The sequence below is a fragment of the Neovison vison genome, chromosome 3, assembly GCF_020171115.1.
Source record: "Neovison vison isolate M4711 chromosome 3, ASM_NN_V1, whole genome shotgun sequence".
Taxonomy (NCBI): Eukaryota; Metazoa; Chordata; class Mammalia; order Carnivora; family Mustelidae; genus Neogale; species Neogale vison.
This window is the reverse complement of record NC_058093.1, coordinates 162,431,493-162,448,380: the sequence shown is the minus strand read 5'-3', so window position 1 is coordinate 162,448,380 and position 16,888 is coordinate 162,431,493. Positions and strand designations below refer to the sequence as shown.

At 32.8% G+C, this 16,888-nt stretch overlaps 1 protein-coding gene across 1 annotated transcript in view; it reads right to left on the bottom strand.

Annotated features, from left to right (window-relative positions):
- CCDC178 (coiled-coil domain containing 178) overlaps window positions 1–16,888 on the bottom strand; it is a 433,088-nt gene that overhangs the window by 337,316 nt on the left and 78,884 nt on the right. The window contains exon 10 of the mRNA XM_044244391.1: window positions 9,270–9,423. Coding sequence (XP_044100326.1) covers window positions 9,270–9,423 — 154 coding nt within the window. The remainder of the gene's footprint in view (window positions 1–9,269; window positions 9,424–16,888) is intronic.

Below are 16,888 nucleotides of genomic sequence, written 5' to 3'. Positions count from 1 at the left end.
AAATGGCAACAGACACCTAGATAAAGATATTGGCAAAATTACAATTAAAATAATGCATTTTCTTCATGTTCAATTAAAAGTGAGACACAGTAACAGAGTACACAAAGTATAATGCTTCTGAACAAATTCATTATCCAATCTATACTATTAGCAAGCAGGTATGTTGCCATTGAATCACTTAGTACCTTCCTATAGTGCAGACAAAAGCGATGTACACATATTAACAGTTATCATTTAAATGTGAATATGAACACACACACACATACATCTCTCCCTCTATACTTCCTTCTGCCACGGGCTGCCAACCCAGCAAGTCCTAACATACATTTCTCAGAGACAGTTTAACAATTCCATGTTCCAGATGCTTCTTTCCTATCAATTATAACAAAAAGAAACTTGTAAATTGGTTAATTCACTAGCCGTACATTTTATCATACATTGCACCTCAGGATATCTAAAAAACTTAGATGTTACAAATAATGAACCTTGTCCAAAATAAACACAGGTACTTCACAAAAACCCATATACAGACCTATGATTGTAACTTAAAACTGTCTTCTAGATATAGAGGTAGTAGTAAAAATCCCTTCCCTTCACCCTTCCTCTACTCCCTCCACCATTTCAATGACTAAGTACAGGGATACATCTAGCTCCAAGAGGTGGATTAACAGACAGAACAGAGGAGTCCTTCCTAAAAACTAACAAAAGGACATTTATTACAACAGGACTATTTTACCACTCCTACTTTTTATATATTTTGTACATTAGGACTTGTTTATCCTTTAATACACAGCAGTGTTAACTACAGTGTTCTTACAGAAGAATGGCTATTAGACCATCTGAATTTGGCTAAGGACTCATGGGCACACAAAGCTCCTCTCTTCACTCCCTTCCTGGCCCACCCCATGCCCTGCCACCCAGTGATCAGTCAGCATACTCTCCAAGACATCAAGTTTAACAATCCCATTCCCAAAATACAACCATTCTTATGAATTAACAGAATACTTAAAGGGTGTTACTTTATCTCTCTACCTTTAACATATGTGCACTTTGAAACATCTAGAAGACTGGATGTTTCAAGTAAGGATTTATTTGAAGTTTGCCCACGTTACACACAGCAGCACTGAAGGAATATTCTGACCTAGAACCTTCTGTCTTCCCATGTCTATCAACCCAGGAGAAAGCATAAGTATCTGTGATGCTTAGAAGGGATTTTAACAATATCGCTTCTTCTAGCTGTTCGCAGAACAATGTTTTCTGTAAATTTAAACACTGTGTACACAATGTTTACTAACTACTTTCTCATAATCTGGAAACTTTTTTAACATCTAGAAGGATGAGATGTTGTAAATAGGACTCATTTGTCCTTTAAATGACATATACACCCTGAGTAAAACAAAATACAGACATATGGGACAATGGTTAATCCTGCCTAACTATAAATGTACTGGTAGTAAGCCCTTTTGTGCTTTCTTCTCCTTCCTCCCTGAACAAGCACAAATATAATACAATGGGTACTGCTCTGAGAGGCGGTATGATTATGTTTAAACTGATATCTAAAATTCTTTAGATTTAAAGAAACAATGTGTAACATCAACAACATTTAAAGGTATAACATTAGGTAAAATATAAAAATAGTATAAGCCCAGATCTTAATTGTGAGCAGTTGCCATACAAGTTCCCGTGGATAACAGCTCTATAAGATTAATGATATGAAAGCCAAGAAATTGAATTAATGGAAATATTATTGTTAAAAATTAATTTGGGGAAATGTAAAAATGCAGGCAATCATTCAAGTCCTACCAGAAATACATGGCATAGGATTCTGGCTTGAACCTCTAATACTACATCATAGTGCAACTTTCATTATTTTTGCATCACAGTATTATTTTGTTAAAATGAGTAGTTGCGTAATTTTAAAGTTTTAAAAATACCATAGTTTTGATTATAATGTTTAAAAACCGAAAACATCCTAAACATTTGATAATAAAGATCTAAAATGTCTCAATTATTAAAATTACATTGTAAAATATAATATAATTTTGAATAAGTTTTTATCTAAGGAGAAACATGTCATCAATTACTGTATGCATATGAAAATACAGTTTTTAATTATAGCACAATGCCTGTTTATGCACAATAAAATATTAGCAGTGACCACATCTGGATAGTGAAGTCATAGATTAATATTTTCTTCTACTCATATGAGTATATTCTAAACTCTGAGGCATGCCAATTAAATATTTGTTCTATTCACAAAGTGCCTTAAAGAAATGTTAACTAATAGTTATGCATAATGAATCCTACCAGATTTTTGAAGGGTTGTAAGAAAGAAAATAGGATCCCTTATTAGTAATTTCAGTGTAGTGTGGTAGTTAAAATTGACTGGAAATCATTTGAAGGGGGAATGCAGTTGAGAAATCTGAGTGAAAACAGAAAATCCTTTTAAGAAATCTTGCTTCAAAATGTAACAAGAAATGCAACTGTAGCTCTTTGAGAAAAATTTAAAAACAAAAACAAAAACATTAAGCATTGGGAACAGAGAAGTGAAAGGTAAAAAGAAATAGAATAAGCCTAAAGGAATAAGAAAATAAACTGTAACTGTAAGAGCATACATTACTATTTTAGAAGTTGGAAACTGTGCAAGTATGAAATCTAAGGACCACCTCTCTTTTTCTATTCCATTTATAAAAATTTGAAAATCTAACCTAAACAGTGAAATTAGAAATTAGAAATAAGAGATATATAGAAGTATAAGATAGCATTTTATATCATATCATAATAATTTCAAAATATTAATCCACTTGGATTATTTCTAGGGCCATTAAAACTTGTAAATTAACCTTAAGAAGAAACCTATATAACCTGGTATGACCAATCATGCGATGAAATGAAACAACTGTTCATGACAAATAGAATAATAATTCAAACAATTAAAAAATATAAAAACACCAGAGTTATATTTTCAACTAAAGGGTTTTATCAAACTTTCAAGAAAAAGTTATTTAAATCCATATTAATTCCTCAGGTAATAAGAAAGGAAGAAAAGCCTCACAATTCATTTTTTAAAGCTAGTATAATCCTGATAAGAAAATCTATCAAATATAGCACAAATTAAGAACACTGGAATACAGGCTAACTTATGAATATGGATGCAAAATCTTAAATAAAATACTTGCAAATCAAACTCAGCAGTAAATTAAAGGAACAATAAACCATAACCAAGCAGAGTCATCTCAAGAATTTAAAAAAGATTTAATATTAATATAATACATCACTTCAATAGATCAAATGAGAAACTCTTTAGAATCTTCACCGATGCTCACAAAGCAACATCTATTCCTGGTAAACAATTTTTATAACCTGCATATATTTTTTAAGTCTTTAACATGGTAATGAGCATATATTTGAAGTCAATATTTAGACAACATTAAACACTTCTTTAAAATAAGAAATGAAATAAAGTCAATTTCAAAGAATTTTAAAATATTTTAGAAATATGCTACACTGAAATTGAAATGATGAAAAAATTAGCAATATGTACTTTTGTATACATTATCACATTTTATCCATATTATTATATTGAATATATTATAATGAAAGAATTGCATTGTAGTTTGTAGTTTGGCTCTACCACTTAACAGCTTTGAGTCCATGAAGAATTTACTCTGCCTCTCTAGTTTCTTAGTTGGTGATAGTAATAATTATGCATATGATTATTAATAATCATTGGCCTTTTTTAAGAAATAAATTTCTTAAGATTTTAAGGTAAACAATGAGTCAAAAAGAATTTGTGGAATGTTTTGTGGTATCAGAATTTAAACTATATAGTACAGAGACTAATAAGGTAGTAATAAAACAAATTTCTACTAACAAAATCAATATCTAAAAATGAAACCATAGGCATACATACAAAAGCTATTCACTTATTTACAATCCTTATCTACAATCTGATTTTTTAAAAAAGTTCTGTGTATCTGTCACTGGTCAGTAAAATATGAAAATCACAAAGGATTTATAAATTTTTAAAAACCATTTTTTATTATCTAATGAAATAACTGGATAAAATGAAATACAGATGGATTTTTTTAATATCACAAGAAGCTAAGAGTTGCAGAAGATAAAATGTTCTAAAAAAATCCTGAACTATAGTAGCAGTAGACTTCAAAGAAAACATGAGATAAGAATTTATAGAAAATATGTAATTCAACATTTAAAAATAATTTTATTTTGACAATTTTTAAGGTACTTAACCAATTTCAAGATGTTTTTTGACCTACAAAAGCTACTGTTTGTATACATGAGAAGGAAAAATGTGTTTTTATAGATACAATTCCAACACAAATTAGAAAAGAGTGTATGTTAATGAAGCAAAGACTAAATTGGAAGGATGATATGCCTTGAAATTTTAAAAAATCAGTTAGGTTGTATGTGCAGTTAGGCAGCACAAATCTTTTACTTTTCTCTTGAGCTAGAAGTTTCAACTGCATACCAAAAAATAATGCGTGGAAGTGATGCACATCATTGCTTTTAATTGAGTGCTTAACATGCGCTCCTTAAAAACCTAGCTTAAAGGTTTTTATAATGAGCAAAATGCAGGAAAAAAATATATCTAAACTTCATCATGTTCTGTCTTCCCCAGAAAATATGATAGTCCCCAAATGATTACTATAATTGAAAAATATTACTAACATTATAACATATATTCATAATATCTCATTAAAAATAACATTTTTGTTAGGAAAGGCCATACTTGCCATTTTAGAGATGATCAAAGAGATAAAAAACTGATTGCTTGTAAGATTAGTGAATAAATTTTCCATTAAAAAATTTATTTATTTATTTGACAGAGAGAGAGATCACAAGTAGGTAGAGAGGCAGGCAGAGAGAGGGAAGCAGGCTCCCCGCTGAGAGAGCCCAATGCGGGGCTCGATCCCAGGACCCCGAGATCATGACCTGAGCCAAAGGCAGAGGCTTAACCCACTGAGGCACCCAGGCACCCCAAATTTTCCATTTTTGAAGATATTTTATCAACAATGATATTCTTGGGGCATCCTGTGATCCAGGCCCAAATCAGGCTCCCTGCTCAGCAAGCAGCCTGCTTCTCCCTCTCCCATTTCCCCTGCTTGTGTTCCCTCTCTCATTGTGTCTCTCTCTGTCAAATAAATAAAATATTTTAAAAAATGATATTCTTTAAGATGACAAATTTCAGCATGATTAAAAAATTGAGAACATAATTATTTGACAACACTATATAATATTTTAAAATTTTTATTGGTTGTCCTATATTTCTCTGATGCTTATAGTAGTCCCTGGAAAGAAATAAAATGTAAGAAAGCTACATGCATCATTTTAAATCTTCACAGATATTCTGAATATATGCACTATACACTCCATACCTCACAAAATTCTTTCCAAGCTCACAGTGATGTGTTTCTTTTTTCCATTTATTCCTTCTTTTTTTCTTTCCTTTCCTTCTTCCTTCCTCCAATCTTTCTTCTCCTTACTTCTTTCCTTCTTCCCTTTCTTCATTCCTTCTTTCCTTCTCTCTCTTCCCCTCCCTCCCCTTCTCCTCCCTTTTGCTCCCTTCCTCCTTTGGTTTCATTTATTCACTGGATAACTCACCTATTCAAAAAGACTGAAATGCCTTTCCTTGAATGCCTAATATGGCATTTCATTGAGTACCCTATATAGGACAGAAACTGTGCATGTTACGCAAAGGAAATAAAAATCACAATGCATCTCCTACCCTTAAAAACATTATAGTCTAAAAAAAAGTAGACAAGCAATCACTCACTTCAACACTGTTGTAAGTACTGGTATGAATGTAAACAGAGAGTGCAATTAGAGGCCAAAGCGGACAGAATAAAGTAAGGAGACTGTTTTACTAATGATTTTACTCCTTCCTAGCTGAAGTTTAAAATGAAGAGGATTCACGGGGTGCCTAGGTGGCTCAGCTAGTTAAGCATCTGATTCTTAATTTTGGCTGAGGTCATGATCTCAAGGTCCTGAGACCATCCCCTGCTGGGCTCCAGAAAGGTCTGCAGCCTGCTTAAGATTGATTCTCTCTCTCCCTCTTCCTCTGCGCCTCCCCTCACTGCTCACATGCATGTGAATGTGCTCTCTCTCTCTCTTAGAAAAATTAAATGAATGAATGAATAAATAAATAAATAAAAATGAGAGGATTCAGTCAGACCATGGTAGGACTGGAAGGATGAGTAAGTTGAATACCAACTTTATAGTCAGAGAGAACTGTATTTATGAAAAAAAAATCAAAACAGAATAAAGAAAGCTCTTGGCACATTTCTGGCCTCTTGCAGGTAGCTAGAGAACAGAGTTAGAGGGAAAAGGGTAACTACAGAGAACCTGGTCAAAGAAACAGGAGCAAATTGAAGAGATACTTAGATTACTATCTATTTAAGATCTGTTTCTTCCAATTCATTGTTCCTATGTCATTCCCCCTTGGCACTTAGGTCCACTGTGTTTTAGTTTAGTGTTTTAAGCCTTGCCTTTCTCTGGATTCTTTTACATTGCGTATGCAGCAGTGTAAGTCATGTCCATATTAAGTTAGGGACATATTCCCTATAGTGCATGAAAGAGAACAAAATGAAAACACTTGCAGGGAAACAAAATTTTGAAAATATCAAATCTAGTTCACTAAAAAAGCTTATAAAGGATATACTTTAGTAACAAAAAATAATGTAATTAGGAATGTCCAATAAACAAATAGAACTGTGCAAAAAGATTACAATGGGAAAAATATAATCAAACATTTATTATGTAAACTAATAAAACTTATCTTAATACAGGGATTATTAAACAAGATAGGCATAACATGATGGAAAGTAAACTACCTATCAAGAAAAAAATCACAAGATCCTCAAATTTCAAGAAGAAGTTAAAGATGTTGATTATGATTTATGATCAGTAAATGAAATATCCATTCCAAAACTTCTAATAATTTATAGCTTAAAAATGTAAAAATCAAGTATATCATAAGCAAAACTTAATTCTAAACATTCTAAACTTAGTTTCATCTAAAACATGGTTACAAATTATATAAAGCAGAAAACAACAACAACAAAAAAAATGGAAACAATAAGAAAGAAATCCACTATCACATTGAAACATTTTAATACAGTTCTCAGTAATTTATATCAGAAAAAAATCAGAAATATAAAAGATTTAAATAACAGAATTAGCACAGTTTACAAAATGAACCTATTTAGGACTGCATCCCACTACCAGAGAAAAAAGTTTTCCTAAATAAAATATTTATGCAAATTACCCATGTAGTAGGACAAAAATTAAATCTTCATGAATTTTAAATTGTACCTACCATATAGACTACATTTACAAATAAATCAGAATTACATTAAAAATTTATTTAAAAAAATAACTTTAAAATTCAGTGGAGATATGAGTTAATTTGTCTAAGACTAATCTCGGGTTGATTTTCCAGAGAGAGTTTGCCTTCTACAAAGTTCCAAGGAAACTGCTTGAGGTTCAATTTAGAAAAACTACCCAAAGAAGTGGACATATAGATCATGTTTATGTTTAGGTATCCCCATCATAAAGATCTAATTTTTCCATCATACAATCCATAAATGAATAGGATTCCAATCATAATTCCAATAAAACTTCTGAAGGAAATGAATAAGATAACACTGAAATTTATACAGAAGAACAAAGGTCAAGAACAGCCTAAAACTCATAAAGAAAGGTAAGACGGAGGGATTCACCACAATAGATAATCAAAAATCATTAGAAGCTTAGTAATACAGACATAACGTGCTGAGGTAAAGATGGTTAAGTAAACCAAATAAAAAAAAAGATGGAAAAGATACACAAAAATATGGAAGCCTCACATGTGACATAGATGGCACTGAATATTAATATAGAAATATAATAACTTATATTGCAACGATTTGTTTTCTATTTAAGAAAAAAAAATGTAATTGGAAGCTCAACTTCACACCATACCCATATATGAGTTTCATATTGATTATGCTTCACATGTGGCAAATGAAATATGCATTCCTAAAATTCTAGATAGTTTCTTACTTTTAAACTTATAAATAAAAGATAGGAGAAAAATATCAGTTTTGAATATTTTAAACATAATTTCATCTAGAAGCATCATGAAATATGGAAAGCCAAATTTCAAAACATTTAGAATAAAATACCAGAGAATATTTTTTTAACTTCAACGTAGAAAAAAAATTCTTAAATTCAGAAAAGCACAAAGGTCGAAGGAAAATATTTATAACTTTTCTAAATTAAAACTGAAGTTTTTCTTCATCAGAAGTTACCATAAAGAAATGAAAGAAGACTGGATAAAAATATTTTTAATATATGTAACTTTAAAATATTTAGTATCAATAATATACAAGTTCTTACAAATTAAGTCAAAATATAATCATGCAACAGATGGGGAAAAATAATGAGCAGCTTTTTCACAAAAAAAGGAAATATAAATGACCTCCAAAAAGCCACTAAAACATGCTTAGCCTCACTCTTAATTATGGATTAATCTTTTTAAAATTTAATGAGACACAGTTAAAGAGTATATAGATAGAAATATAATAGAAAGTGACAATAAAAACATGTAGTTTTAATTCCAATGAATGCCAAATGGTATAGAATGTCTATTATTGCTTTGTACTATAGTTTTATTTATTTTTACCATCTTATTATTCCTTTTACTATTTACTATGAATAGTAAATATAGTGAATAAGATGTGGGAGAACAAGAAGGCAGGAAAAATGAGTCATAAGAGCAGGTCAGAGTGTAACTATGCCAGAGAGGACTCAACCCCCTTTTCTGATTTAAAGACAACGGGATCCACCAGCCTGGGATGCAAGCAGCCTCTTAAAGCTAAGAATGATCCCAGGCTGACAGCCACAAGTGAAACAACGACTTCAGTTCTAAAAGCACAGAAACTGAGTCCTGCCAAAACTGAAATGAGCTTGACAACAGATTAATCCTAGAGTCTCCAGAAAGAAATGTAGGGTTGCTAATAGTTTGATTTCAATTTAAAACAAAACAAAACAAAACAAAACAAAAAAAGACCCAGAGCATAGGAACCAGCTAAGACATGACCCAGAGAAACCTTGAGATAATAAATGGGTGTTGCTTCAAGCTGCTTAAATTCTGGTAATTTGTGTAGTAAGAGAAGACCAACGTAGACAGATAATTGTAAGTTTTAACAACTATGGCTTAAAACTAAAATCAGTATTTTTTTTTATTTTTAAATTGGAAAACCCACCATTTTTGATAAATCAGATAGTTCCTTTGTTGATGACTTTGTTTCCTTCAGTGCTTCAGTCACTGCTTCTTTGTTCTCCTCGATACTAACACTGACATTTTGTACCGCTGTAGAGTAGTGATGATATAGATTGTCAAGTTTCTCTATCTCTCTCCTAAGAGGAAAAACATGGTTGGTTTTATCCACAATGAAAGGAAAATCATGTTTAAAATTTTATGTAAATTAGTTTCTGACATAACAATGCAAATCAATGGAATTTACCTTTTCCTAAAATTTGTCCTATGCCAAAGCAACTTTTTTAAAACTACTATTTAGGATCAAGAAGTAAATGGTGAGAAAAAATTCACCAGATGTATTTATGTTTCCAATGGGAAAAAATGAGGCAAAAGTGATTCCTAAATTATTTAAAATAAATCACCTTTTGATTTAATTTCAGGTGATACAGCTAAGCACCTTTGATTCAGAGGGTGGGCAGTACAGGGATGGGAAGGCAAAACAAAAGGAAGAGAAAAAAGGAAGAGAGGTTGTAGAAGTGAAAAGACTGCATATTATTAAAGCCCTAGTTTACTGTTTTATCTTTCTCAGTCTTAGAGGTAAAATGGAGGAAACTGCAGCTTAGGAAAACAATAGGTTTACTAAAAAATAAATTGCCAAGTATTTTGATCTTATGTGATCTTCCACAAAGAAAGCCAGAGCTGAACTGTGACCCACATAATCCTATATCCTGTCCAGTAGGTAGCAAACACATATAAAAGATAGAAGCCACTTTTGATAATGGTGTTACAGTTTATATACACAAAAAGTATGGCAAGAAAATGACAAAGTTATCATTTCCACAAAATATCAGTAAGAAATACAGATAACTCCACCTGGAAGTAGCCCAGGTTCTCATGCACTAACCCTGATTTTAGGAGTAGAGTCAAACGAAACTGAAAGATACAACCTCATTAAGGAAATGAAAATTAAAACAATAAAAAATAAGCAAAAGATTCTTCTTTACCCTTCCACGTCTGGAGAGTGTAGGTCTCCCTATCAGAATTCAAAAGCCAAGTAGATAATGAGAGATGGGGAACCTCAGCATTCAAAATATATGTTTGATTATATTTCTTTCTTTTTTTTCTTTTCCATTTTTTCCTTTTAAAAATTTTTTTTAACATATAATGTATTATTTGCTTCAGGGGTACAGATCTATGAATCATCAGTCTTACACAATTCACAGCGCTCACCATAGTACTTTTCTCAATAGTATCTATTTCCCCCCAGTCCAGATAATGAACTACAGACTTTGACTGAATAAGAAGTGGACAAGTGCCCAATGTCATCGAACTTAGGAACTAAGTATTACTTTAGTTGTCTCCTCACTCCATTTCCTAAACTTGATGCCACCAATTCCTCAGCTTTTTAAGGATTTTTCAGGGTAGATTTTGCTACTAGTGCCCCTAGACACCAATTGTTCAGATTTTATCAATCTCCTATCTGCTAAATCAGAATAAATTTAGAAGACTAAAATGGGAAGAATCATTCTACCTGTTAAGAGCTACAATGTAAAGCTTCAAGCTACTAAAGAGCATATGCTGTATGCATGTTTGCATTCATATGGATTTCAAGAACAGGCAAAAAACTAAGTCTGGTGATAAAAAGTCAGAATGAAGATGACCTCTTTGGGGAAGAAGGGGGCAGTGGTACAGACTGGGAAAGAGAACAAGAGAAATCGCCAGTATGCTGAAAAGCTTCTATACCTAAATCAGGGGCATGGTTACATGAATGCATACATATTTTAAAAATCATCAATGTGGGGCACCTGGGTGGCTTAGTGGGTTAGAGCCTCTGCCTTTGGCTCAGGTCATGGTCCCAGGGTTCTGGGATTGAGCCCCACATCGGGCTCTCTGCTCAGCAGGGAGCCTGCTTCCTCCTCTCTCTCTGCCTGCCTCTCTGCCTACTTGTGATCTCTGTCAAATAAATAAATAAAATCTTTAAAAAAATCATTAATGTGTACACTTGATAGCATACATAATCATGTTTCTGTATGCGTATTAATTCCCAACAAATTAAAAAATCATGAAGAACAATAAACACATCTCTAAAATTTTATATAACAAATCATTTACAACTCCTCTAATGCTTACAGTAGAATTTTAGAAAATATACTTGATCCTGGAGTCCTGGGACAGATCCCCACATCTGACTCCCTGCTCAGCAGGAAGTCTACTTCTCCCTATGCTCTTCTTCCTGTTCTTGCCCTCTCACCTTGCTCCTGCTGTCTGGTTCTGGCTCTCTCAAATAAATAAATAAAATCTTTAAAAATTTTTAAAAAATATATTAAAAGTAAAATTAAAATAAAATTCCAGGCTTAAATCCCTGGTTTTAAGAATTCACAAGATTCAGCCCCTGTTGGTTTCAACGCCAAATGTTATGGGAATCCACCTACCCCTTGCCAGGTCCCCATATGATAGTCTGTTTCTTGTCCTTCTTCACACAACTGGCTCCCTCCCTGCCTTGGATGGCCATGGTCTGTTTGGTTCCAAATTTCTGTCTCTGCCCTTCCTACCTTCCATGATGTGCTTCTTTTCTACCTTTAGTTGAGTTTGTTCTGCCAGTCTTCAAGTCATTTTCTGGATTATTTACACTACTGTGAATGTTATCTAGTTGTACCCATGGGAGGAGACAAGCTTAGCATCCTCCTATCCTGTCATCTTCCCAGCCTCTCTGTCTCATTTTAAAGTTATTCATATATATTGTCAAATTGCCTATAGATGTATATAACAAGTATATATAACTGCTATCTATGTATGTGCAAAAGTAACTATTTAAAAAAAAAACTCCAGCATGGGGTATTATTAAAAACAAATTATGTAACCCAGTATTACTATAAATAGCATCCAAGTATTTCAACTTGCATTTGTTTGATTTCCAATAAGATGGGAGTATTTAAAAATATATATAGACTTCATTTTGCATTTTAGTAATTGGAGTATTTTTTATTACATTCTTGATGTATTTGTGTTTTATCACATTCTTCTAATTCCTCTTGTTCGCTGTAAATTCTTTATGGTCTAGTATATCAAAATAAAATTTTTATTCGTTCAAATTGATTAATGATCATATTCATTGTGGAGCTGGAATCAAGTAAATATAAGCAAAATGAAGAACACAAAATTTATACATAGTTCTATTATCTAGGTAATACCCATTAATGTTTTTATTTCCTCACATACAATACATATTTTAAATATTGTCTATTATTTAATAAGTCAATCACTTTTATAGCTCATCAGATTTGTTATATGTCACTTAGTTACATGTATTTTCTAATTTGCATTTTGGTTTCTTCTTTGATCCATGGGTTATTAAAAATACATTTAAAAATTTTTCATGATGAATTTATTATTTTATACTTATCTATTTATTACTACTTTCTAGCTGAATTTGTGGTTTAGCCAGGGAACATACAGTTTCAACCCACTGAAAATTATTGAGTCTTTACTTTTGGCTCAGTGACTTGGGGTATTATATATATATATATATATATATATATATTTTTTTTTTTTTTTTTTTTTTTTTGGTAGGTATTCCTTATGTACTTTACTGAATGCACTGCTGATTACTGTTTCAATAGGTCAAGTTTACTAATCATAAAACTTAATCTTTATATTTCCTTGCTGTTTCAAGTGCAGTCTACTTATTGAATGTACTATTGGTTACTGTTTCATTAGGTCAAGTTTACTAATCATAAAGGTTAATCTTTGTGTTTCCTTGCTATTTCAAGTGCAGTCTAGGGACCATCAGCTTTACCTAGGGGCTTCTACAAAATGCAGAATCTCAGGCACAATTCAGTCCTATTAATGAGAGTCTGCATTTTTAAAAGTTTCCAAGGTGATGTTTGAGAAACCTTGTTCCTTATCACTACTAATTTTTACTACTTTTTTTATTATTGAGAAAAGTGTGGTAAAATTACCTGCTATAACAATGTGTCTCCCTACGTCTTTTTGTTTTGTTTTGTTTTGTTTTAAATGCCATTGGGTTTTGCTTTATGTTTTGAAGTTCTCTCAGGTTCTTATTTTAAAGTTGTTATACCTTTCCGGGAGTTGATTAAATTTATTCATCATTGTAAATGGATTCTTGGAATACTTTTTGCCTCCAGAAGAGGGAGATGCAGACTCCCCATTGAGCTGAGAGCCCAAAGGGACTTGATTCCAGGGCACTGGGATCATGACCGGAGCTGAAGGCAGAAGCTTAACCCACTGAGCCACCCAGGTCTCCCCTGAAGGATATTTTTTATTTTCATAGATTTCTTGATTTTTATTTGATCTTTAATATGTTAAATATATCTATAATCTAATTTTCATTTTTGTTAAGAAATATACTTTTTGACTGATTGCTATGAAACTATTTTATGCTTTCCTTTTAAGATCATCTCTTGATTTTGAAAGTCTATTAATTTTATTTTATTAAGATGCTTTGAATGTGGATCAATTTTTATTTATTCTGTTGGGATTTGTTAGTCTCCCAGTATTATTGATCTATGCATTATAATTATCATTATCCCTGGGCATTTTCTTTTATATAATGTATATATAATCTTTTATAGATTAATATAAAAGATTAATATATAAATAATATATGGATATTTATATAAATAAATTTAATGTAAAAATAAACATATAAATAATATAAATCTAAAATTTATATAAATAATAAAGAAATAAATATATAAAAGATTAACATATAAACTTTTCAAACAATACCTTGGTACCATTTTAGGACTCAAACACATATTAGTTTTTCTTATTTTATCTTCCATGCCTCTTGATCATCTTCTCCTATTTTCTACATTTTCAAACCTTCTTAAGACTTTCTTCTGGCATATTATCCATATAATTCTGTTGTATTCTGGGTCTACTGTGAAAGCCATAGGTATCACCCCACAAACCTCCAACTATAAAAAGTGCAAATTACCAAAGAGCTCTGTGGTTGGTAAGCAGCTTCCAACAAGACTTTCAGTGATATCTGCATTTTGATATTCTCTCCTAAAATCACTTCTTGCTTGTGGGCCAGATCCAGAGAGTTTCTTCCAATAAATAGAGTAAAGTAAAAGTGATGGAATATCATCTTTATGATTACGTAGTAAGAGCTGTGACTTTTGTCTTGCTGGCACTTTCTTGCTCTATTGCTTATTTGCTCTGACGAATTTAGCTGCCATGTTTTGAGGTGCTTTATAGAAAAGTCCACATGACAAGGACACAATCTAGGCCAACGACCCTTGAAAATCAACCTGCTAACAACCAGGAGTGTGATAGCAAGGAGTGTTTTACTTAATTTGGTCTGCTTGATCTATCATTTTCTGACAGAAATATTTAAAAACCTGATGCTAGTCAGTTTATTCTTATAATGCTCTCAGCAGTTTCTTTACATATTTCTAGGTTATATTAAGTGCATATGATTTTATAGTTTTTCTATCCTAATAGTAGATTTTCATATACATATATATACACATATATGCATATATACATGTACACACATGTATTACTTTTTAAAGATTTTTATTTATTACTTACTTGAAAGAGCAAGAGAGAGAGTGCAAGAGGGAATGCAGAGGCAGAAGGAGAAGTGGACTCACTGCTGAGTAGACTAACTGCTGAGCAGAAAGTCTGATACAGGGTTCCATCCCAGAACCCTGGGATCATGACCTGAGCCCAAGGCAGATAGTTAACCTACTGAACCACTCAGACGCCCCTATGCCTGGAATTTTAAAACTCAGCAGCCTCTGCTATGGGAGATCCTAGAGGGCAATAGGAAGTCCCTGCCCTTAAAGAGACAGCAGGATAAACAGCCACAAGGATAGCATAGAAGAAGCAGTTTGAAAAATGTCTGGGGCATACAGGAAGGAGAGTTATTTACTCATCTCACAGCATGTATCATAGGAGCAGGGATAGCAGGGAAACCTCTCCAGAAATAAAAAAGCTGGCAGGTGTCACTTCTCTCCCTTGCCCCCAGCATAAACACATGGCTACCTACAGGAATCAGTACAGCAACAATGCTCCCTACTTACCTGTACCAAGCCCTGACCCCTCTAAGTACAGCAGATCCATCCTTTCTAGTCATGCTTGCCATGTCGCTGCACTGTGGCGTCCCTCCCTCAGAATACTGGTGCAAACCCTGCCAAAACCACATCATCTACCCATGAATTTTGTGGTGCCTGAATTCTAAAGCAAGGTTGGAAGGTCTCATTTTGCAAGCAGACCAGTGTGTACCTTGTTAAAATGCACCTCATCTAGCTGGGACCAAATATTGCCCACAAAAAGCAAAGAGAGTTTCTGCAAATGACTGGACTGAAGGAAAGAATGGCCAGAAACAACAGTAGGGCATAGGCAACACACATAAGAGACACTCCTGAAGTGCCAGGTCCTGGGGAACACTGCAGGACCTTGTCCTCATAGGGCCATTACCTGCAAGAGCAGGAAACATAGCTTACTTTCCTAATAAAGAAACAGATATGGAGAATTAGACAAAATGAGGAGACAGAGGACTATGTCCCAAATGAAAGAATAGGACAAAACCACAGCAAGAGACCTAAGTGAAACCATGTAAGTAATATGGCTAGTAGAAATTTAAGGTAATGATTATAAAGATACCACTGGGCTTGAGAAAAGAGTGGAGAACATCTGGGAGGCCCCTTAACAAAGAGATAAAAAGAACCAATCAGAGATAAAAAGAACCAATCAGAGATGAAGACTAAATAATTGAAATTAAAACTACACTTAAAAGGATAAATAGTAGGCAGAGGAAGGAGAGGAACAAATTAATGACTTGGAAGAGTAATGGAAAACAATCAAGCTCAGAAAGTGAGAGAAAAAAGAATTATACAAAATTAAGAATAAACTTAGGGAACTCAGAAACTCCATCAAACATACTAACACTTGCATTATAGAAGTCCCAGAAGAAGGAGAGAGATAAAAGGGTCAAAAAATTATGCACGGCTTGCATGGAGAACTGGGTGTGGTGAAAAAATAATGAATACTGTTTTTCTGAAAATAAATAAATTGGAAAAAAAATAAAATAAAAAAAAGAATACCTGAAAACTTTCCTATTTTATGGAAGGAAACAGATATCCAGATCCAGAAGGCACAGAGATCACCTCAACAAAATCAACCCAAGGAGGTTCACAACAAGACACATAGTAATTAAAAAGGCAAAAGGTAGTGATAAAGAAAGAATTTTAAAAGTAGGAAGAGAAAAGAAGAGAGTTATATACAAGGGAAACCCTATGAGACTATCAACAAATGTTTCAGCAACAAACTTTGTAGGCCAGAAGGAGTAAAATGATATATTCAAAGTGGTGAGAGGGAAATATGTGCAGCCAGGAATACTCTATCCAGAGAGTCTATTATTCAAAATAGTAGGAGAGACAAAGAGTTTCTCAGACCAAGGAAAACTAAAGGAGTCATGATCACTGAAAACAGTCCTACAAGAAGTATTAAGGAGGACTCTCTGAGTGGAAAGGAAAGACCATAAGTGAAAATATGAAAAATAGAAAACACAAAAGCAGTAAACATAAGTGTATCCATAAAAATCAATTAAGTGATTTACAAAATAAAAAGACATAAAATATGACACCATAT